We start from the raw sequence: 25,154 nt of genomic DNA, 5'->3' as shown, positions 1-25,154 counted from the left end.
CTTTGGCCTCTGGAGGCACTGGAGTGTTTGACCCTTGCTTTAAGAAGTGACAGCGGCTGATCACAGAGTATTATGCTAAGACCCCATGCAGAGGCAGGAGTGAGAAATCAATTGAGAATCCTTACAACTGCTGGTACAGCAGGGAAAGAGTAACGTATGTTTAGAGAAAAGTCATTATTTTTAAAATACTCAAATACTGACCTCATCACCCATGTGAGACTGAAACTCAAACTTCATTGGTGGACAGAACGCAGCAGGGTACATCTCCATGAATCTCTGCTTATCACTCCTGGGCTCCAAATTGTCAACGGCATTCTCAATAATGTCTAAGCCCTCATGTCTGGAGGTTTCAAGGTTATACTCCGCAGAGAGATATGTTCTCAGGGCTCTGTTTAGGCTTGCATGGTAGCCAAGATCACAGCACTTAAAAAAATAAAAGGAAATCATATACAAAAATTAACTAAAAATGGATCAAAGACCACAATGTGACAGCTAGAAAACTATAAAATCCTTAGGAGTAAACGTTTCATTACCTTTCAACTGGCATTGGTTTCTTGGATCAGTATCAAAACACAATCAACAAAAGAAAAAATAAATTTGGTTTCATCATATTTGAAGGCTTTGCTTCAAAGGGCACTATCAAGTTAAAAGAAAACCCACAGAATGGGAAAAATATTTTTCTCATTATGTTATAAGAATTGGTATCTAGATAATACAAAGACCTCTGATGACTCAATAATAAAAAGACAACCCAACTAAGAAATGGGCAATGAATCTGCTAGCTATTTCCCAAAAAAGAAAAAAATATATATAAATGGTCAATAAACATGTGAAAAGACACTCAACATGATAAGTAATCAGGGAAATACCAGTCAAAACAACACTGAGATACCACTAAGAGGGCTATGATCAAAAAGACAGATAATAACAGGATTGGGGAGGATGTAGAGAAACTGGGATCCTCATATACTGCTGATGGGAGTGTAAAGCATCACAGCCACTTTGGAAAAGAGTCTGACAGATCAAAAGGTTCATAAACACAGAGTTAACATATGACTTGGCAATTCCACTCTTAGGTATATACACAAGACAAATACAAATACACTTTCACACAAAAATTTGTACGTGAATGTTTATAGGAGCATTATTAACAAGTGAATGGAAATAACCTAGATGCCCATCAACAAATTAATAAACAAAAGGAAATATCATTGTTCAGTGGCTCAGTTGTGTCCAACCCTTTATCTAACCCTATGGATGGCAGCATACAAGTCTCCTCTGTCCGTGGGATTCTCCAGGCAAGAATACTGAAGTGGGTTGCCATTTCCTTCTCCAAATGAAATATTATACAGCCATAAAAAGGAATGAAGTATTGATAACACACTAGAACATGGATCAGCCTTGAAATAGTATACTAAGTGAAAGGACCCAGACACAGGAGACCACACATCATATGGCTCCATTTATACGATGTCCAGAAGAGGCAAATTTATAGAGACAGAAAGTAAATTAGTGGTTGCTCAGAGACAGAAGATAAATTAGGGGATAAAGGATTTAGGAAGTGATGGCTAAGGAGTACAGGACTTTTTGGAGTAATGAAAATGTTCTAAAATTGTTTTGTGGCAATATACACACAAGTCTGTGAATATAATAAAAGCCAATTGTGGATTTTTAATGAGTTAACTGTAGGGTATGTGAATTATATCTCAATAAAGCTATTAAAAATACAAGAAGCAAAATCAAATATTGAAAGGAAATAATAAAAAAATAGCATTCAAGTTTGTTCATGTATACTGAAATTGATACAGTGATTTTCTGAAATCCTTCTAGGATGCAAACATACTAACTGTAACATTTTGATATCTGTATAATTTACTGAAGAAATATTAAAGTATACTCTTTCAGAAATGGGAAGAACAGGTTTGAAGCTGCCTAAACACCCCAGGAGTGCCTTCTTTCTTATCTCCAGAATAAAATTTTTAAATAAGAAATGATTGTCAAAGTCCTTTTACTGGAGATAGAATTTTGTTTAATATTCCTAGGCATACCAGGGCTTTGGCTTCTTGAATCTTCACTACCTTTGATTTATATTTATTTTTTCACGCTGCATTTTAAGGGTATACTTTTAAAATGAAAACAAGTCTGAATATTGATCAATTATAAATTACTGACAGGGTATTAAATCTGTACATAAAAGCAATACAAATATAAAACTAGTGGTTTTAAATATACAAAAGCAGGTCATCTTTATATAGTTCTAATGAAATTCAATCAATTCAATTTGATTCAATTCAGCTCAGCTCACTAATTGGCCATCTATAGATTCCTGGGCATTTGCTAGGCTTTAACTTATATGCAGAGTACATCATGAGAAACGCTGGACTGGAGGAAGCACAAGCTGGGATCAAGATTGCCGGGAGAAATATCAATCACCTCAGATATGCAGATGACACCACCCTTATGGCAGAAAGTGAAGAGGAACTCAAAAGCCTCTTGATGAAAGTGAAAGAGGAGAGTGAAAAGTTGGCTTAAAGCTCAACATTCAGAAAATGAAGATCACGGCATCTGGTCCCATCACTTCATGGGAAATAGATGGGGAAACAGTGGCAACAGTGGCTGACTTTATTTTTCTGGGCTCCAAAATCACTACAGATGGTGACTGCAGCCATGAAATTAAAAGACGCTTACTCCTTGGAAGGAAAGTTATGATCAACCTAGATAGCATATTCAAAAGCAGAGACTTTACTTTGCCAACAAAGGTCCATCTAGTCCAGGCTATGGTTTTTCCTGTGGTCATGTATGGATGTGAGAGTTGGACTGTTAAGAAAGCTGAGCTCTGAAGAATTGATGCTTTTGAACTGTGGTGTTGGAGAAGACTCTTGAGAGTCCCTTGGACTGCAAGGAGATTCAACCAGTCCATTCTGAAGGAGATCAGTCCTGGGTGTTCGTTGGAAGGAATGATGCTGAAGCTGAAACTCCAGTACTTTGGCCACCTCATGCGAAGAGTTGACTCATTGGAAAAGACTCTGATGCTGGGAGGGATTGGGGGCACGAGGAGAAGGGGACGACAGAGGATGAGATGGCTGGATGGCATCACGGACTCGATGGACATGGGTTTGGGTGAACTCCAGCAGTTGGTGATGGACAGGGAGGCCCGGCGTGCTGCAATTCGCAAAGAGTCGGACACGACTGAGCGACTGAATTGAACTGAACGGAGGAATATGAAGACTAAAAACAGGGGTCCCCAGGATCTAATGCTTGATGATCTGAGGTTGAGCTGATGTAACCATAACAGGAAAAAAGTACACAGTAAACATACTGAGCTTGAATCATCCTGAAACCATCCCCCGCTCAAGTCTGTGGAAAAATTTTGTCTTCCATGAAAGCGGTTCCCGGTGCCAAAAAGGCTGGGGACCACTGGACTAGAACTCAGTAAAATATAATCTGCACTGTCAAGGGATTCAAGTTGTTCATTTGTTACTAAAAGAGTGTCAGTACTTGACCCTTAGTTAACACACAACTTGTTTCATGTTTTATGAAGGTACAGATTTAATCACTGGCCTGTCCTTGTTGTTGATGTGTTAAGTTGCTTCAGTCGTATCTGACTCTTTGTGACCCTATGGACTGTTAGCTACCAGGCTCCTCCGTCCATGGGATTCTCTTGGCAAGAATACTGGAGTGGGTTGCCATGCCCTTCTCCAGGGGATCTTCCTGACCTAGGATTTAATCAATGGCCCGTCCTTAGACATGCTAACACACTTGATTCCATACTCCCCCTCCAATTTTAGAATGCTTCAACTTGGAATTTTTACATAAACATATTCTAAAGTCTTGCTTTTCAAAGTGTGGTCTGTGGCCCAGCAGCATTAGCATCGCCTGGAGCTTGTTAGAAATGCAGACTCTTGGGCCCACCCCTGATAGACTGAATTAGAATCTAAAGTTTAAAAAGATCCACATGTTGATTTATACACACAGCAACTTTGAGAAGCACTGGACTAAAATAATCAAGGGTCTTGAACTCTGTCCTTTGGGGGTGCCATTTCTCCAGGTCAGAGAATCGACTTGATTAAAAATTTCTTGATGTAAAAAAGCAGACAGTAGTTGCCACATCACAATTACAAATGAAAGTAAAATACAGTTATGAAATGCGACAATCAGCCTCTGCATTAATATATTTCCAGTGGAATCAGCTGCTCTCAAATATAGAGACTGATTTTCAGTTGATTAAAAAATTCTAGCCTTGGATGATCAAGTCCTCTTTATTCCTCTTATTCCTCAAAAATACATAATGGTTCTGTGTAGCAGTTTTATATGCATCAGAGGGACTGAAAATTATTTTTTCAATAACACTTCATCTTAGGAAAACATGAATTTGTAAAGAAAATGGCCTCATTTCTTTGAGATATTCTAGTGCTTCAACATACCCTACCATTCTAAAAGAGTCAGATTCAACTTGATTTTAATGAAGCAGATCGTACAAGCTGTTTTATTTTATGAGGACTGATCCCAATGGAACTTAATAGAAAATTGATATTGAGAGGAAATAAACAATCCAGAGAAAAAAGTTTTTTCCTCCTCTCCAAAAAAACCAAGTCTCTTTTCACATAAAAGAGAAAGGAAAAAACAGGAGAACGAAGGAAAAAGAGGAAGAAGGAAATTCAACTCCAGCTATCTACTTGAATTACAGCTCTGAAAAATACATACCAAATTTTCATTATTTCCAGATTTAGTTCACTCCTCAAATTTCTAAGCGTGGTTTCTTTGGGGAGTAAATGTCAAGATTCTAGAAGTACCAGGGCCTGTTTCTACATCCAGTTCAGCCAGGCAAATCTGGTGGGTCTGGTCCCAGTAAGAGACCTTTGAATTCACTGCTGCTGCTGCTGCTGCTGTATCGACTCTGTACGACCCCATAGATGGCCCCCATCCCTGGGATTCTCCAGGCAAGAACAATGGAGTGGGTTGCCATTTCTACGGTTTCCTAATAATCTAGGGAGAAGCATGCATGCGGTTTAGTAACTGACCCAGGGGCCTCCCTGGGTGCCTCCGGGACTTTGAGAACAACACTTAGATTTCTGTGACGAACTTTGATGGAAAATTTCCTTCTCTGACCTTTACCGATACTTTTTGGTCTGTGAGGTCATGAAAGTGGCATGATTTTGTTACTTGTGATATGCAACATCTTCTACACTCCAGGTTTTTAAACCATCCTGAACTTTAAAAGAAACAAGAAACAGGAATAAAATTCTTCTTCAAGGTCTCCTGAGACAGCAAGGCCTGTCACAATCATTTTTTTTTTTTTTTCCTAAATTGGAAGCGAAAATGACACTGGATATATTAAGATTCAAGATACTTGGTTAAAAGGCCTAAAGTAATTCTATGGAGCTTATGAATTATTAATAACAATATGAAAAGCCAGTTTTTGAACAAAGAGTTGAATTATAACCCAAGTGCATTTAATGATGAAAATACATAAGAAACCAATAAAATGTTTCATGAAAACAAAATAGTGTTGTTTGATGGATGAAAACCTCTGAATGGATATATTAAATTATGGATTAAAGCTGGGGAAAGAAAGACTGTTCGAAGTTGAAGGGTGTATTTTTTTTTTTTTTTTCACATCCTATGAGCTGCCAAGACAGATTCCACTAGGCATTAGTCTAAATCACCACAGTAAGGCTAATTGCCTTAGGCAAAAGGGTTGCAAATAGGATAAAAAACGAAGATAAAATTTAGGTATTGTGGCCTGTGACAAATACTTTCTATTACCCCAAAGGTTGAGAGATCAATTGAAGTATATACTTGGTGGGTATAATGTCAGAATGTTAGGTATAACTGGATCATAGCTGTTGAGGGAGATAAATTTTGGGGGGGGGGGAATAAACTCCATGACATGAGGAACCCTAGTGGGGTAGAAGTCTGGATTTAGACGGGATTACCATAATGGAACTTCATGGGAAATAAGTCCCACATGCTGCCGGAACAGTAATGGCCAATGTCATTTGCAAAGCAGCCTCCAGCCTGTGACTCCAAAATTAAGTGGTTGTCATGAGAATGGAGAGGGAAGCAACTTGTGCAGACGTATTCTATCTTAACATTATCACTCCTTTTAATAAGCTTGGCTTTGACCATTCCAGAACCATGGATATTGGGTAAGGACTTGGTCTACCCTGTCTTTTGAGTCTCTGAAAAATAGTGCAACCCAAGCAAACTGAACTGCAAAACACAGCTTTCACATGATGATGGGTAGTTTTCCAAGGACCAGAAATAAGACACACTCAGCGCTTTTACAGTAGATGCCAAATGAAGAAAGTTGAGTTCTTCTTTGTCTTTCACTAATCTCTCCTCTAGCTTTTACCCCAGATACCACCAACACATTCTGTGACAGAGAGGCATCTTGTGGGGTTGAACTGGATGTCTAAACTACAAGCAGCTTTTACAAACCTGCTTTCATGTCTGGGTACCCGACAACCCAGAGCTGACAATTTAATTCTTGTTCCTGCTCTAACAACTGCAGCCCAACATTTAGCAAAACTTGTTTGGAATTTCTCTTCAACAAGGAAAAGGTCAAGATGGTACATCTGTGGGATAGGAACGGATATAAAGTAGGAAACAGGAGAAGGAGAACTGATATTGCATATGCTGGAGCCCAGGAGTAGACTGGAAAATCTTTTGCTGCCTAATACAGCTCACACCCATAGGGGCAATCATCTCCTTTAGAGAAGCTGTACTGGACTCATTTTTCCCCAGGCCAAACCTCTGTAACTACCCTGAGTCAAATCACAAGAGAGGAGAGAGAACAAATCAAACAAGTCCCAATAAATACAGGTCAGGTTAAACATGCCATGAAGAAAAAAGTCAGAGGAACAGGGAGTGCTAGGGGGAAAGGGTGCTGCTATACAGGGCAGCTGGGTGCCACATGAAGGAAAAGAAGGAATCAGTCTTGGAACGCTCTGAAACAAAGAGTGCTCTAGACAAAAAACGAGAAAGGCCCAGGCAAGAAAAAACTGAGTGTGTGTGGCTAACAGAAATGCCTGAAGCTCGGGGACTAAGGAGTGCCGGAAGAGATGACACGGAGTGGAAGGTCAGTGCCAGTTCACATAGGCTCTTGGTGAATAGCTTGAATTTTATTCTAATGAAGAGTTTTTAAATAGGGGTTACAGGTCTCATTTATCTTTTTGGTACTTTGGTTTCTTGGAAAGAGAATGAACTACTGATTGGAAGGTCTTAGTGAAGCTGGATGTCTTTCCTAAGGGCAGGTAAGAGATGAAGAGGCTTTGTCTAGGAGACTGAGAATGCAGGGAATGAGAAATACCAAGGTTTGGGATATTTTGGATGTAGAGATGATATGATTATTTTACACGTGGGGAATGAGAGAACTGAGTTTTGGGCCTGGGCAAGTGAGTGGAATGTGGTATCATTTTCTGAGATGTAAAGTAAGAAAAAGTTATGTGTGCAAAGGATGATGATAACAGGGACAAACGTTCACGGTTAGAGATGTCCGGGGGCAGTGGATAAGCAAATATGAAGCCCAGAAAGATGATCAAGGCTGGTAGTAAAAATAAGATACCATAGGACCATAAGATAGTATTGAGGCAAGAGACCAAGAGAAAAAACACCCAAGGATCACGTCTTAGGCAACTTTGAACATTCAGAGGTATAGCCAAGATGGAAAAGCAAGCACTGGAGTCTGAGAAATGGCAGCCTCTGATGCAGTGGGACCAGGTGGATGCAATTCTTTAACAAAGGCCTGTGCACCTGCCTTGGAAGGAATGTTTAAGGCCATCCACTTCGGTCACCCAACTCATTTCAGATACCCTTTCTTCTACGAAGGGATAAAAACATGCATACATCAATTTACATGATAACTACACTAGCCTAACCCATTTAACATGATCTCTTTATAATTTTCCTAATAAGAGTTCAGGCCTAATGGGGACTGCAATGTTAAAATGTGGCAGGTTTTCACAGATAAATCTTAATACTATTATGTAGTGGGGGAAAAGTCAAACTAATTAAGGAAAATCTGAACTCTGAATAAGTTGCTTTTTAATTAAATGTATGTGTGAGGATAAAAGTTTTAGGACAGCTGATGATTTAGAAATGATAAAAATAAACATGGCATGCAAAATATATAATCTGATTTCAATCTTCTTCTGTACAAATGGCTAAGAAAACACACGACAGAAATCTCCACCAAGAAAATGAGCTGGAGCAGGGGGATTCTGGAACAGTAAGATTTATCCTTCAAGCTTCAGTGATCGCAAACTTTTATAGGGAGTAACTGGAGACTGAGAAACTGTACTGAAAGGATGACAAATATTTTATTATTACAGGGCAGGTGCTTGGGGACAAAGCATTAATAGAATCTTACTGTTGAGGATTTTGTTTCTCTGACTGCCTTTTGAGGGTGGGTGGGTATAGAACTGGACTGAGAGAGGTTACATTATCAGTTCTGCAATCTTAAAACCAGTTGTTTTAAGAATTTGAGATATACAGAGTGGTGAACGTGATTGCAGATCAGAGATTCCTAGCATTAAGACTTGTACTCTTGTACTCTCTTTTCCCTTAGCAAATCACAATCACTTAAAAATTTTAGCATCAATCAAAAATATTTGCTGCTTGTATGGTTTTTCTTCTGGTTGTAATACATTCTAATTTTTAAAGAATAATTAGCTATGGTCTCTTCTGCACTTAATGTTGGAGATATTTAAGGATAACAGACACAAAACCTATTATTTTTGAAACTACAATCTATTTTACTCTATGCCTTTAAACTCCCAAATCAATTAAATTTCCTTTGCCCTTGCAAATCGTATTAATTTTTTAGAATTACATAATAAAAACCTGACTATAAACTTAACTTTGTTCATTTCCCAACTGATGCCAAAATAAGATACTGTTAACTCTACAAACTAAAATTTACTTAGAACTTTCTAGACAGAGGAATCTTAACAGTCTTCTGCTTAAGTGACCCTCTGGATTAACTAACCCTCAGTTCATTCTATAAAGCAGAGGTCAGCCAACTGGCCTATGAGCAAAATCCAGCCCATGACCTGACATAATTAATGAAGTTTGACTGCAACACAACCACGTCCATGTGCTTACTTACTATCTGTGCCTACTTCCGCACTAGAGTTCAGTAGGGACGGAGACTGTAAGGTTCACAAAGTCTAAAATATTTACTACTTGACCCCTTACAGAGAGTTTGTGAACTCCGTCTCTAAAGCATAGTGACAAATGCCAAAGCACTGTGAACATGTAGAGAACAGCTAACAGGCTCTCTCTAATGTGCTATGCTTAGTCACTCAGTCGTGTCTGATTCTTTGTGACCCCATAGATTGTAGACCCCAGGCTCCTCTGTCCATGGGGATTGTCCAGGCAAGAATACTGGAATGGGTTGCCATGCCCTCCCCCAGGGGATCTTCCCAACACAGCAATTGAACCCAGGTCTCCCGCATTGCAGGAGATTCATTGCTCAGATTCATTACCATCTGAGCCACCAGGTAATATTTTTGCTCAATTAGTCTAGGCTTTCAAGAGCTTACTTCACAGTATTTGTACCATTTTATTTATTATAATTAAATATTGAATGGATAAAATAGTTGAGAAAAGAGTTGTTGAAAGATAAGAGTAACAAAACTGTTATCAAATTAGTTATCAATTGCCAACTATACAAGATTGTGAAAACATTGTAAATATGCACAATATTTTTTCTTGTATGATAAAAAACTCAAAAGTAGAAATCACAGATAATACACAATGGGAGTTGGTGTACAAAGGAAGACTATTTAAAACTCTGTCCAAAAAGATAAATCATAATTTAAAAACTGGCAAGTTCAAGTACATTGGTGTACTTTAAAATACTTAAGGCTGGTTTTTATGATGTTTTCTAACTCTCTGCTTTGTCTGTTTCTAACGCCCAAGGTAAGAGAAACCCAAGTAAGACGGTTGGTGTTGCAAGACGGCATCAGAGGGCAGACACACTGAAACCATACTCACAGAAAACTAGTCAATCTAATCACACTAGGACCACAGCCCTGTCTAACTCAATGAAACTAAGCCATGCCCGTGGGGCAACCCAAGATGGGCGGGTGTTGGTGGAGAGATCTGACAGAATGTGGTCCACTGGAGAAGGGAATGGCAAACCACTCCAGTATTCTTGCCTTGAGAACCCCATGAACAGTATGAAAAGGTAAAATGATAGGATACTGAAAGAGGAACTCCCCAGGTCAGTAGGTGCCCAATATGCTACTGGAGATCAGTGGAGAAATAACTCCAGAAAGAATGAAGGGATGGAGCCAAAGCAAAAAGAATACCCAGCTGTGGATGTGACTGGTGATAGAAGCGAGGTCCGATGCTGTAAAGAGCAATATTGCATAGGAACCTGGAATGTCAGGTCCATGAATCAAGGCAAATTGGAAGTGATCAAACAGGAGATGGCAAGAGTGAATGTCGACATTCTAGGAATCAGTGAACTGAAATGGACTCGAATGGGTGAATTTAACTCAGATGACCATTATATCTGCTTCTGTGGGCAAGAATCCTTTAGAAGAAATGGAGTAGCCATCATGGTCAATAAAAGAGTCCGAAATGCAGTACTTGGATGCAATCTCAAAAACGACAGAATGATCTCTGTTCGTTTCCAAGGCAAACCATTCAATATCACAGTAATCCAAGTCTATGCCCCAACCAGTAACGCTGAAGAAGCTGAAGTTAAACAGTTCTATGAAGACCTACAAGACCTTTTAGAACTAACACCCCAAAAAGATGTCCTTTTCATTATAGGGGACTGGAATGCAAAAGTAGGAAGTCAAGGAACACCTGGAGTAACAGGCAAATTTGGCCTTGGAATACGGAATGAAGCAGGGCAAAGGCTAATAGAGTTTTGCCAAGAAAATGCACTGGTCATAACAAACACCCTCTTCCAACAACACAAGAGAAGATTCTATACATGGACATCACCAGATGGTCAACACCAAAATCAGACTGATTATATTCTTTGCAGCCAAAGATGGAGAAGCTTTATACAGTCAGCAAAAACAAGACCAGGAGCTGACTGTGGCTCAGACCATGAACTCCTTATTGCCAAATTCAGACTTAAATTGAAGAAAGTAGGGAAAACCACTAGACCATTCAGGTATGACCTAAATCAAATCCCTTATGATTATACAGTGGAAGTGAAAAATAGATTTAAGGGCCTAGATCTGATAGATAGAGTGCCTGATGAACTATGGAATGAGGTTTGTGACACTGTACAGGAGATAGGGATCAAGACCATCCCCATGGAAAAGAAATGCAAAACAGCAAAATGGCTGTCTGGGGAGACCTTACAAATAGCTGTGAAAAGAAGAGAAGCGAAAAGCAAAGGAGAAAAGGAAAGATATAAACATCTGAATGCAGAGTTCCAAAGAATAGCAAGAAGAGATAAGAAAGCCTTCTTCAGCGATCAACGCAAAGAAATAGAGGAAAACAACAGAATGGGAAACACTAGGGATCTCTTCAAGAAAATCAGAGATACCAAAGGAATATTTCATGCAAAGACGGGCTCGATAAAGGACAGAAATGGTATGGACCTAACAGAAGCAGAAGATATTAAGAAGAGATGGCAAGAATACACAGAACTATACAAAAAAGATCTTCACGACCCAGATAATCACGATGGTATGATCACTGACCTAGAGCCAGACATCCTGGAATGTGAAGTCAAGTGGGCCTTAGAAAGCATCACTACGAACAAAGCTAGTGGAGGTGATGGAATTCCAGTTGAGCTAATCCAATTCCTGAAAGATGATGCTGTCAAAGTGCTGCACTCAATATGTCAGCAAATTTGGAAAACTCAGCAATGGCCACAGGACTGGAAAAGGTCAGTTTTCATTCCAATCCCAAAAAAAGGCAATGCCAAAGAATGCTCAAACTACTGCACAACTGCACTCATCTCAACGCTAGTAAAGTAATGCTCAAAATTCTCCAAGCCAGGCTTTAGCAATATGTGAACCGTGAACTTCCTGATGTTCAAGCTGGTTTTAGAAAAGGCAGAGGAACCAGAGATCAAATTGCCAACATCTGCTGGATCATGGAAAAAGCAAGAGAGTTCCAGAAAAACATCTATTTCTGCCTTATTGACTATGCCAAAGCCTTTGACTGTGTGGATCACAAGAAACTGTGGAAAATCTCTTCAAGAGATGGGCATACCAGACCACCTGATCTGCCTCTTGAGAAATTTGTATGCAGGTCAGGAAGCACCAGTTAGAACTGGACATGGAACAACAGACTGGTTCCAAATAGGAAAAGGAGTTCATTAAGGCTGTATATTGTCACCCTGTTTACTTAACTTATATGCAGAGTACATCATGAGAAACGCTGGACTGGAAGAAACACAAACTGGAATCAAGATTGCCGGGAGAAATATCAATCACCTCAGATATGCAGATGACAGCACCCTTATGGCAGAAAGTGAAGAGGAACTCAAAAGCCTCTTGATGAAAGTGAAAGTGGAGAGTGAAAAAGTTGGCTTAAAGCTCAACATTCAGAAAACGAAGATCATGGCATCCGGTCCCATCACTTCATGGGAAACAGATGGGGAAACAGTGGAAACAGTGTCAGACTTTATTTTTCTGGGCTCCAAAATCACTACAGATGGTGACTGCAGCCATGAATTAAAAGATGCTTACTCCTTGGAAGGAAAGTTATGACCAACCTAGATAGCATATTCAAAAGCAGAGACGTTACTTTGCCAACAAAGGTCCGTCTAGTCAAGGCTATGGTTTTTCCTGTGGTCATGTATGGATGTGAGAGATGGACTGTGAAGAAGGCTGAGTGCCGAAGAATTGATGCTTCTGAACTGTGGTGTTGGAGAAGACTCTTGAGAGTCCCTTGGACTGCAAGGAGATCCAACCAGTCCATTCTGAAGGAGATCAGCCCTGGGATTTCTTTGGAAGGAATGATGCTAAAGCTGAAACTCCAGTACTTTGGCCACCTCATGCAAAGAGTTGACTCACTGGAAAAGACTCTGATGCTGGGAGGGATTGGGGGCAAGAGGAGAAGGGGATGACAGAGGATGAGATGGCTGGACAGCATCACTGACTCAATGGCGGTGAGTCTGAGTGAACTCCAGGAGCTGGTGATGGACAGGGAGGCCTGGCGTGCTGCGATTCATGGGGTCGCAAAGAGTCAGACACAACTGAGTGACTGATCTGATCTGATCTGATCTGAAATATAAAACACGGAGAAGGCAATGGCAACCCACGCCAGTACTCTTGCCTGGAAAATCCCATGGATGGAGGAGCCTGGAAGGCTGCCTTCTATGGGGTCGCACAGAGTCGGACACGACTGAAGCGACTTAGTAGCAGCAAATATAAAACATGCCATATTTGCAGATAAGTGCCAAACACATACAGTAGGCTCTCCATATCTGTAGGTGTCATATCCACGGATATGAAGGGCTGACTAACTGTAATGGATTTGAGAATCTTTGGAGTTTGATATCCACAGGGGGTCCTGGAACCAATTTCTCATGGAAACAAAGGGCAACTGCATTCTTTCAAATAAATAAAGCATTAGAGATATTTCATAATTCCTATGCCTCCCCTCTCCCCCAATGCAAACCCTTCCCACCTCCCTAAAGATAACACAGTATCTGGAGTATCCAAACTTAACATTGACAGGTAAAGGTGAAGTTCAACTAAAACAGAGAAAATTTGAATTATTAAATTAAAATAAAATCATTAGATCACCTCCATGTCTATAGGAAAGACTTGAAATTTACTATCAAAGTGCTGAATTATTAAAGTTTTTAGACCTGTAGGATTCTATTAAATAAGTTGACAAAGATATATAAGTTACAGGAAGCTTGGGGCTGGTGCACTGGGATGACCCAGGGGGATGGTATGGGGAGGGAGGTGGGAGGGGGGTTCAGGATGGGGAACATGTGTACATCTGTGACAGATGCATGTTGATATATGGCAAAACCAATACAATATTGTAAAGTAAAAAATAATAACAATTAAAAATAAGGTGACAAAGAAATATAAGTTAATAGTCAGAAGTATCTGAAAATATTTTATTAAATTGTCATTATTAATTTATACTTTTCCCAAGGAGCAAGCTAAGATCATGGCACCTGGTCCCATCACTTCATGGCAGGTAGATGGGGAAACAATGGAAACACTGAGAGACTTTTTTTTGGCTCCAAATCACTGCAGATGGTGACTTAAGCCATGAAATTAAAAGATGTTTGCTCCTCGGAAGAAAAGCTATGACCAACTTAGACAGCATATTAAAAACCAGAGACATTACTTTGCCAACAAAAGTCCACCTAGTCAAAGCTATGGTGTTTCCAGTAGTCTTGTATGGATGTGAAAGTTGAACTATAAAGCTGAGCACAGAAGAATTGATGCTTTTGAACTGTGGTGTTGGAGAAGACTCTTGAGAATCCCTTGGGGTGCAAGGAGATCCAACCAGTCCATCCTAAAGGAAATCAGTCCTGAATATTCATTGTAAGGACTGATGTTGAAGCTGAAACTCCAATACTTTGGCCACCTGATGCAAAGAACTGACTCACTGGAAAAGACCCTGATGCTGGGAAAGATTGAAAGCGGGAGAAGGGATGAGATGGTTGGATGGAATCACTGACTCGATGGACATGAGTCTGAGTGAACTCCGGGAGTTGGTGATGGACAGGAAAGCCTGGTGTGCTGCAGTCCATAGGGTCACAAAGAGTTGGATAAAACTGAGTGACTGAAGTGAAATGAAGAAGCAAGCATCTTAATTTCATGGCTGCAGTCACTGCCCACAGTGATTTTTGGAGCTTGCTCCTCAGAAGAAAAGCTATGACAAACCTACAGAGCATATTAAAAAGCAGAGACTTGATGGACTTTTGCTGACAAAAGTCCATCTAGTCAAAGCTATGGTTTTTCCAGGAGTCTTGTATAGATGTGAGAGTTGGACTACAAAGAAAGCTGAGCACTGAAGAATTGATGGTTTCGAACTGTGGCACTAGAGGAGACTCTTGAGAGTCCCTTGGACAGCAAGGAGATCAAACCAGTCAATCCTAAAGGAAATCAATCTGAATTTTCACTGGAAGGACTGAGGCTGAAGCTGAAGTTCCAATACTTTGGCTACCTGATGTGAAGAACTGACTCACTGGAAAGGACCCTGATGCTGGGAAAGATCAAGGGCAGGAGAAGGGGACGACAGAGGATGAGACCATTGTACGGCATCACTGACTCAATGGACATGAGTTTGAGCAAGCTTTGGGAGACAGTGAAGGACAGGGAAGCCTGGTGTGCTTCCCTGGCCATGGGGTGGCAAAGAGTCGGATATGACTGAGTGACTGAACAATTTGTGCTCTTAAGAAAGCATTTCATTGACCAAGAGTAAATTATTGCTCAGATGTTGCTGAGTACCAAATTAGTAGATTCCCCTGGAGAAGGAAATGGCAACCCACTCCAGTATTCTTGCCTGGAAAATTCCATCAACAGAGGAACTTGACAGGCTACAGACCATGGGGTTGCAAAGAGTTGGCCACGACTGAGCACATCAGCAATTTAATAAAGTCCAAATTCAAAAGGTTTTAGAATACCCATAGTCTGTTGCAAGGAAAAAAAAACTAAACTATATGAAGCAGGAATCAGAGATATACCACCGTAAGCTACTAATCAGTTTCAATATTACTATTGGTGGGTTAAACTTATGTTGTTATATATCTACTTAAGATGCAGCAACACCACCCATGATGTATTCCGTTGCAAAGTGCTTAACTTGAATCCATAAAGTCTATGGATGTGTGTTTGCTTTGTAGGAAATATAGGGGATACAGACATGGGCTAAATAACATCACAACTTATCACACAAATTGAGAGGCTGAAACTTTCTCTGAAACTACTATCTCCTCAACAACTGTCTCTTCAACAAGGGACTTGGCTGGATAAAAACAGACTGAAGGGACACATCACACAGATGCAATGTGTGATCCTAAACTGGATCTGGTCTTAACATACCAGCTGAGAAACATTTTTGGGAGTCACAAGTGAGAATATAGTCTGGTTATTACATGAGGTAGAAATTTTCTGAAATGGAAGGGTGGAGATCAATGACTAGACAAAGTGAGTTATAAAGCTGTATGTAAAATGTGATTTCCTACTCTCTGTATGATCTAAAAATGTATGCGTGGACACAGAAAAAGTCTACATTTTAATAGTGACCATTTTGGGCAGTAAGTATGTAATCATTTTATTTTTGCTTATCGTATTTCCTAGATTTCTATAATAATGTACTGTTTCTATAATAATACAAAGACTAACTTTAAAATGTAAATTCTATGGAAAATTTATATGACTTTTTAAATATCAATTCATCATCATCTATCATAGAAAATGTATGAGACGGATACAGACTTGAGCAGAAGTCTAGAGAGACTGGAGGTTTGTATAAAAAAGGTGTCAACTTGAGTTCTTTGACTATGTATAATGCTTTGATCAAATCAAGATATTTAATATCTTCTGTGTCCTTTCACATACTAATGTACATTTAAAGTGCATTAAAAACATTGTCTTAACTTTTTCTCACTAGAGGTAATAACGGCCCTTCTAATAATTATTAGAGAGCTCAGTATAAAAGGCGTTTTGCTAAATAGGCTCATAAAGCATAAAAGATTCTAGTTGCCTTTGCATTATAATCAGTTTCTTTTCCACCATGAAAGGTCAAGGTTAATGATTTTTAGGATTACCACTATATATGCAAATTGGAGTCCTAGAAAACAAGCAGCCACTTTAGAAAGTACAGAGCACACTCTGATAGCCTTAAAAGTGAGTCAACGAACAGGAATTACAATTTTCACCAAGAGTACTCAGTTTCTTTTGAATATGACAATATATTAATATCAATTTCATATCATTTCTTTTAAAATTCATATTTAAGTTGTATCACTTGAGAACTGTTCACATTTTAAATTTAAGGCTGATCCTTAAAAAAAATTCAGCTATTTGAAAATAGCTGGCATATTTAACTATTATTTATTTAAAACAGAATTATTCCAACCTAGAGGTTAAAGTCTGAGTTTGAAATCCAACAATAGCTGTGTAACGTTTGGGAAGTTACCCAGGGCAGCTAAGCCTCAGCCAGTTCTCTGAATCTATAAAACCGAGAAAATAGTATTTACCTCACAAAGTTATAATGATTAGAGGAGATTATGCTTAGAAACCTAGGTGCCTGTCACATAGGAAGAGGTCAATAAATGTCTACAAACACGATGGTGACTCATATAGACGTGACATGTTCTTACCGTACATCTCCATATGGATGCCCCATAGGTATCTCAACCTTACCATCCATAGATGTAGCAGAATTACTGCTCCTTTCCAGGGTCCCCATCTCAGCAAAGGGTATTGTCATTAACCTAGTTATTCAAGACCTGAGCTAGGAGTCATTTTTATTCTTTTTAAAAAACAAACAAACAAAACCCCCACCACTCTAATTTTCTCTTAGTTCTATTTTCAATACATTTTTAATCCAAACCTTCTCGCAGGTCTATCAGTATCATGCCAGTCCAAGCCAGCATCATCTGAAAAGCACAAAAGACTCTTGAATCAGCTTGCTTTTTTCACACTTGTCCTCCTCACCCACCTTAGCCTATTTTCCAGAAGGCAGAGTGAGTCTTTCAAATGTAAACCAGGTGATGTCACTTCCTTGCTTAAAACCCTTCAATGGCTTCACCTCAAACTAAGAACAAAATCTAACCTATGTTCCTTGCTGCAAGGCCCCTAAATGATTGGGCTTCTGCCTCCCGTCTCTCCCAGCACCTTTTCCTCACTCGCTCCACTCCAGCCATCCTGGTCTCCTTTGCTATTCCTCAAGCACCTTGAACTTGCCAAACACACCTCCAACTCTATACCTGGAGCCTTGACAGTCTTTCTGTATGAGGGATTTCTTCCCTGTTGGCACTAAAGCTTGCAGCTCACTTTTCTGCTCAAACATCAGGCTTTTCTGACTACATCATCAAAAAAAGCACCCCCATGGCTCTATTTTATTTTTCTTCATGGCTGTTACTACAGTGTTACTGTTACTACTACAATGTACTATAATAAGTATTAATTTACATAGATATTAAATATAAATATTTAATATATGCCCATATTATACACATATCACATACAGATAATATATATGTGTACACTTTTTACGGCTTGTCTCCCCAGCTAAACACCACGGAGGTGAGGACACTGTTTTGTTTATTGCTGGATCCCCATTATCAAGAACAGTGCTTGGCACCTTGTAGGTATTAAAGAAGTACTTTTCAAGATCAGGGACTTCCCTGGTGGCTGAGATGGTAAAGAATCTGTCTGCAATGCAGAAGACCTGGGTTTTATCTCTGGGTAGGGAAAACCCGCTGGAGAAGGGAATGGGAACCCACTCCAGTATTCTTGCCTTGGAGAATCACACGGATAGAGGAGCCCGGCGGGCTACAGTCCATAGGGTCACAAAGAGTCAGACACAACTGAGGGACTGACACTTTCACACTTCCTTTCAAGATTAACTTATCCTCGTATTAAATTGGCTTGGGTTTAGCCAAATACTCCAATCACTAAAATAAGCCCTAAACAAAGCAAGCAAGCCGAGTTGTTACACAGAATTAGTTCTCTATATTCCATCTATTTTGCAGAATCCTTAGAGATCTAAGTTTGAAAATAGGGGTCAGAATTTTTTTTTTAATTTTTATTCAGGAAAACTAATAGCAGTCTAGCAGGAAAACATTATTTCATCAGAGGGCTAGAAGAAAAAAAAATTTTTTTTAAGCTTCTGTATTTAAAATATTTAAGTGCAACTAAGACCTGATGCAGTCAAGTCAGTAAATATTTAATAAATAACAGCTAAATATGTGGACTTACTACAAAAATAGTTGCCTTAACCTACTATGTCCGAACTATGACACCCTATAAGCCACAGAAAATAATTTTATATTATCATCACTGAATTCAATCACTGCAAGGCAGAATATGAGTAAAATTCCAGCAGATAACTCTGTACTTCTATCACTTTATCTGTTTTCCTTATGACACATCACTGTTTATCTTTTATTTGCAGATACTGGTGTTTTTGGACACAGGATTTTTGTCTATTTCATCTTTGCATCTCCTACAGTGTTAGCACAATGATTGGGCTCCTCAGTGGACAATTTCTGATTGAAAGGATGAATGATGCTGAGGGCGAGTTGGCAGTAAACATTATACAAATATAATAATCGTTAAATACTCGAAAAGTGAAAGTGTTGGTCACTCAGTTGTGTTTGCCTCTTTGTGACCCATTGTAGGCCTCTAGGTTCCTCTGTCCATGGAATTCTCCAGGCAAGAATCCTGGAGTGGGTAGCCATTCCTACTTGCAGATTTCTAAGTGAGCCCAATTAGTGTTTTTATATCATATTCTGTTAGATAATAAACGTGGTTTCTATGTATTCAATTTGCTTCACAGTATTTATCACCACTGTCATAAAGCAATCATTTGCATAGCCATTTGCTTCACACCTGGCTTTTCCACTTTAAATTCCAAGGAGTGAGAACTGTACATTTAGGGACTTTCCGGGTGATCCAGTGGCTAAGACTCTGAGCTCCCAACGCCGGGGGCCGGGGTTTGATCCCAGGTCCGGGAACTAGATTCCACATGCTGCAACTGAGAGTTCTGCATGCTGCAACTAAAAGACCCAGTGCAGCCAAATAAAGTAAAAAAAAAAAAAAAAAAAGAACTGTACATCTATAGCTTTTCAGAGCCTTAGCACCTCATAATAGTAGGGGCTCAATAAATATATTTTGAATCAATGAATGAAGTTAGGGCTGTGCTACTGAATCATTTGAAAATGCCTGGAGTCCCTTCCCAGCTAGTTTTCTGGATACTGACAGCTTCACAGAGCTCCCTGGTTTATTTTTCAGTGGTTTTAGTGTTTCACATGCATCTTAAAATTTGTAGTATCTTAGTGCATACAAGGAGATCAAACCAGTCAATCCTAAAGGAAATCAACTCTGAATATTCATTGGAAGGCATGATGCTAAAGCTCCAATACTTTGGCAACCTGATGTGAAGAGCCAACTCACTGGAAAAGACCCTGATGCTGGGAAAGATTGAAGGCAGGTGGAGAAGGAGATGAAAGAAGATGAGATGGTTGGATAGCATCATCACTGACTCAATGGACATGAGTTTGAACAAACTCTGGGAGATGATAAAGGACAGGGAAACCTGGTGTGCTGCAATACATGGGGTCACAAAGAGTTGGACACAACTTAGCGACCGAACAACCATAACAAATCCTATGTAGTATAATTTGCAGCATTTCCCCCCTGAGAATTACATAAAATAACATTGTTTTAAAAAATGATGGTATTTTAGAATCAAGGAAATAGGGTTATTGCTAACTCCACCTTGATGTGAAAAATATAAAAACTTCAAGTACTTACATCAATTAAATCTGAAAGATCATGAATATAATACTTGAAAACTGAGGCATTGGTTGCTTCAAGGGTTAGGAGATATTCATTCCGTGCCTTAATCGATTTAAGCTTGTTTTCCGAATATTTTGCTTGTCTCTGGAAATGAAGAAGATCCAGGAATTGGAAAAAACAATAGTCATTTTAAAATCAGACAGGGAAACATACATAAATTTCTATTCATCTAAACGATTTATTCTACATATACAAACGACCTTCCAAGTCCTTTGAGAAAAGTACAATTTGAATCTGATTTAAATAAATGAAAATTGCCCAGAGACGGAGAATAGCAACAATGTATTTGGGTGTCAGGCCCACTTGCAATGAAATCTGTTTTGTTAATATTCAAAATTCTCTACATTGTGTACTAGATACTTGGCATTTACCACTAAACAACGCCCAGCTGTTATTACATGATTTTTATGTTACTTAAACATTTTTCATCCCCACGGGAGGAAACGCATGTCATTTCACAGTAATTTACAACGTGTGTCCATCAGCTGTTATTCCACTGTTCTAGGTCTGTCACCTCCAGGGAGGGCAGAAGGGCTCTGCAGTCTAGTTTTACTTACTTTTTCCTTCATTTTTTCAATTTTTTTCACCGAGCTTCGCCGCTGATGTCTCTCTTCCAGTCTAATGTGGAAGACTGGATCACCAGACCTGCCAATTTGCTTCTCTTCTTGTTTCTCAGCCTCCTTCAGTTTGCTCTCTGCGCTGATGCTTTCGGCGTGATACATATGGTATGTTTTCATCACCTGTGAAAATGTGACCCAAATTGTTAAAAGATGTTTTTCTGAAATTAGGGAATGGAAACCAGTATATGACGTGTATGTTAAAGATATCACCTTCCAACTGGCAGAGGGAAAGCCAGATTGTTAGTAAAATAGATAACAGATATACTATTCCTTTTACATAAAGCAAACAGAAATATGCAAATTCACCTGCCAGGAAGAGGCATTTAGGAACAGACTGTGATGAAAAAATGATTGACAGGGTCTTGTGTGTGCTTTCAGTGTACTTAAAAAGTTCCCTCAAGCTTAAAAGTGTTTCTCTAAAATCTCCTCTGAATTATTGATTTGCAGAATAAACCATCATGGGTAAATTTTAGCTAAACTTCGGAATTACAAAAAACTCCAAATAAGTATAGCCCTTACTAAAAGGACTATATTGCTTAAAATCTACTTGTCAAAATATAAAACGTAAATATAAGGTTCGTATATGGTTTTAGGGAAAAAAACTTTTCATGAGCACAAAGTAATATTTTATGTTCAATGTAGAAAACATGACAAAAAAAGAAAGTAAAATAAAAAGTAAAAAATAAAAAAGCATATGATTTTGGTATACAGCTATCCAGCCTTTTTTCTATAAAAATACACACACACACACAGACACACACACAGACACACACTCTTCTTCATTTTAAAATGACATATATCACTTCTTCTTCAAAAAAAACCTGGATCATACTGTATTTATAATTTTTAGTCTCTTATATCCTTTTCCACTTAAAAATATCAACATTTTTCTATGCCACAAAATATTCCTCTAAAAGAGCTGTATAATATTTCCTTATACCAATTCTCTATTATTGAACATTTTAGAATATTTCACTTCTTGCCTTTAATAAATAAAATTGTGTTGAAAACCCTTCATATATAGTGTATCTTATTTCTTCTCTTAGAAATGGTACATGTAATTTGCATTTTAATAGATTTAGGAATATACAGGAGATGAAATTTTATAATGTATTCTTCCCATGTATATTATATATAATTAACCCTAATTTAAATTCTTTTAATTAAAAAAAATTTAAAGGTATGGTGATTCCAATGCAACTAATGTCTCAAAGAATATCTGGAAATTCAGCAACCAAGTAATCAGTGCAAGCACATTCTCAAAAATGATGTCAAATTCTCCTCCACATAAAACAGACTTTATTTCATCTGTAAATAACTGTAAGTTATCCAGAGCTAACTTTATAACTAAGGTATAATTGTGTTCAAGAAATTGATGTAATGTTTTAAAGTAAGGAACTTGATTTTTCTCATTTCAAAATATGAGCTTTAAAATAGTTTGAGGGCTGGAAGCATCACCAGAATAAATATATTTATTTAGGTGGAACCCAATTGCTTTTTTTTTGTAGGTTACATGTAAAAGGTAGAAAATCAGCACTTAGGGTTCAACTTAATGCACATCCTCCAGATGACTATTTGAAGAGTAAAATTTGGGGTTAATGAGGAGCCTTTCCTTGTTCTCATAAAATCTGATAAAATCTCATAAAATCATAAGCTAGCAAATTACGTCAAAGGCACTGCTGGACAAGAACAAAGTGTGGATTAAATCACAGAGTCAGGGCAACTTCTCTTAGCTGGGTGTAACTACAAAGTTGTCTGTTTTTAGTTAATTATCAAATCTGTCCGTAGAGGGGGAGTTTGGTTGGCTACTCCAGTTTGAAAGAAAAATAAGATAGCATTAGGAAGCAGCTGGGGAATGAAAAGGGAGTCACCCTGCAGCTGGGCAAACAGCAAGGTCAATGAATCTATTACAAACCTTGCATTTCTAGGCTTGGCTCTGTTTATATTCCCCGCCTGAAGCAAACCCACATGCCATTTGGGTCTTGGTTCCAGTTACATCTTTAAATGAGAGGGTGAAAAAAACCCATCTCACACACACACCCCCCACTCCCCTCCCCCCCATATGCAGTTGCTCAGCTGTCTTCTTGCTACTAGACAGAAAGGAAGAAATGAGAACACATAACTACCATCAAAGATGGATGAAAAGGCATCTCAGACAGACCAGGGTAACTGAGAAATCTTGATTTTAAATACTTTCTGAGGAAGAGACCTGAATTCCAGACTCTTGCAGAGGCTACTGTAAGCAGGTAATTGGCACTAACTAAACTTTAGGGCTTCCCTGATAGCTCAGTTGGTAAAGAATCTGCCTGCAATGCAGGAGACCTCGGTTTGATTCCTGGGTCGGGAAGATCCCATGGAGAAGGGATAGGCTACCTACTCCAGTATTCCTGGGCTTCCCTTGTGGTTCAGCTGGTAAAGAATCCACCTACAATGTGGGAGACCTGGGTCTGACCCCTGGGTTAGGGAGGGAACAGTTACCCACCCCAGTATTCTGGCCTGGAGAATTCCACGGATTGTATATTACATGGGGTTCACAAAGGGTTGGACATGACTGAGCGACTTTCACTTTCACGCTTTATGAACTAAGGAACCCAAGCAGCCAGCTAGCATGGCGTTTGCTTAACTAGCCTGTGTTAGAAGGAAAATGTTTGAGTCTGACAACACGACTAGCAAGCAGAGGGTGTAAATATCATAATGTGGTTCAGCACAATAGCTGAGGATTCTCCACCCAGTTCAATGGTAATTTCCAGAAAGGTAATCTCTTTGTTCCATTTTCCCAATTTGACTTAGGGTTTCCACTGTTCTCAAAAATGTCAACAGTTACAATGAATGAATTTTAAAAGTTGGAGAGAAAAACACTAAAAGCTTCTAGAGAACTCTAATTGCAGATAATGAATGCCAGTAAAAACTTCATTATTTAAAATGTAAGCTGTTGACAAAAGTTAAATGTGGTTTGTATTTAAAATAAAAGAAAAGACAGTTCTCTCTTTTTCAGAGAAGTAAAAGAAAATGTTTGAATATATGCTGCAAAGAAAATAGCAGCTTCTCCATCAGCTTAATGCAAACACAAGCCTTTGCATATCAAATAACAGGACGGGCATATATTCATTTAAATGTACTCCAATAGCATATTTTCCCAATTGAATACTTTTCTACCAAAACCTCATGCATAATTCTCCATTGAAAATACTCAATTTATCTTCCCTGCAAGAAGAATATAGTCAAGTAGAAAGTGACCACATCATACATTTCTTTGTGAGACTGTGAAATCCTGCACAAAAATTTTGGACAGAAACTTAGTATTTTTTTTCCTTACTGACAGACCTATACAATGGACCTGACATTGCTCTTGTACTTTAAATCAAAATAATTAAAATATCTGAACTAAATTTCAATATTCAGTGTAAAGAAATCATGATATATCTGAAAACTATCCATGCATTGGAGATGAATGGATTACGGGTATAAATTCTACTTTTTGACTTCCGGCTCAGAAGATAGAAGACATGGTCCCCAGAATGGATCTACCAGGTGTGAGGTGTGGACAGTTATTTAACACTTCTGCTTACCTTACGAGGTTGTTGCGAATACCCAGTTGTATGTGGCCCCTGTGTGTGGGTACAGTTGAAACCATACTGAGTATTTACTACATATGTATGTATATATTTATGTATACAGTCTATACCACTAATACATACGTGTACATATATATAATATATATTTAGCTAAACAAGCATTATATAATGCCTACTACATGCCAGACATTGTTCTAAGCATTTTCCAAATAATAGCTTCTTTAATCTTTTTGATGACATCACTGACTCAATGGACATGAATCTGAGCAAACTTGGGATATCGTGAGGACAGGGAAGCCTGGGTTGCTGCAGTCCATGGGGTGGCAGAGAGTCGGACATGACTTAGCAACTAAGCAACAATCCTTCTAAAAATGCTTATTAGGTACATACCTTTATTCACCTCATATTACAAATGAGAAAAGTGAGGCACAGAGAGGTTAAGTAATTTCCTCAAGGTCACACAGCTGGTAATT

The 25,154-nt window shown here is 38.8% G+C and overlaps 1 protein-coding gene across 3 annotated transcripts in view; it reads right to left on the bottom strand.

The window, feature by feature from the left end:
• SRGAP1 (SLIT-ROBO Rho GTPase activating protein 1) overlaps positions 1–25,154 on the bottom strand; it is a 311,091-nt gene that overhangs the window by 75,624 nt on the left and 210,313 nt on the right. For all 3 annotated transcript variants that reach the window (XR_003511173.1, XM_027542431.1, XM_027542430.1), the window contains exons 5-7: positions 21,044–21,226; positions 20,442–20,570; positions 202–423 (exon numbers count right to left, since the gene is read on the bottom strand). Coding sequence is in view for 2 of the 3 variants with exons in the window: in XM_027542431.1 (XP_027398232.1) it covers positions 202–423; positions 20,442–20,570; positions 21,044–21,226 (534 nt within the window). In the remaining variant the exon portion in view is untranslated. The remainder of the gene's footprint in view (positions 1–201; positions 424–20,441; positions 20,571–21,043; positions 21,227–25,154) is intronic.

Source organism: Bos indicus x Bos taurus, chromosome 5 (genome assembly GCF_003369695.1).
Source record: "Bos indicus x Bos taurus breed Angus x Brahman F1 hybrid chromosome 5, Bos_hybrid_MaternalHap_v2.0, whole genome shotgun sequence".
Taxonomy (NCBI): Eukaryota; Metazoa; Chordata; class Mammalia; order Artiodactyla; family Bovidae; genus Bos; species Bos indicus x Bos taurus.
This window is presented reverse-complemented; position numbering and strand designations above follow the sequence as displayed.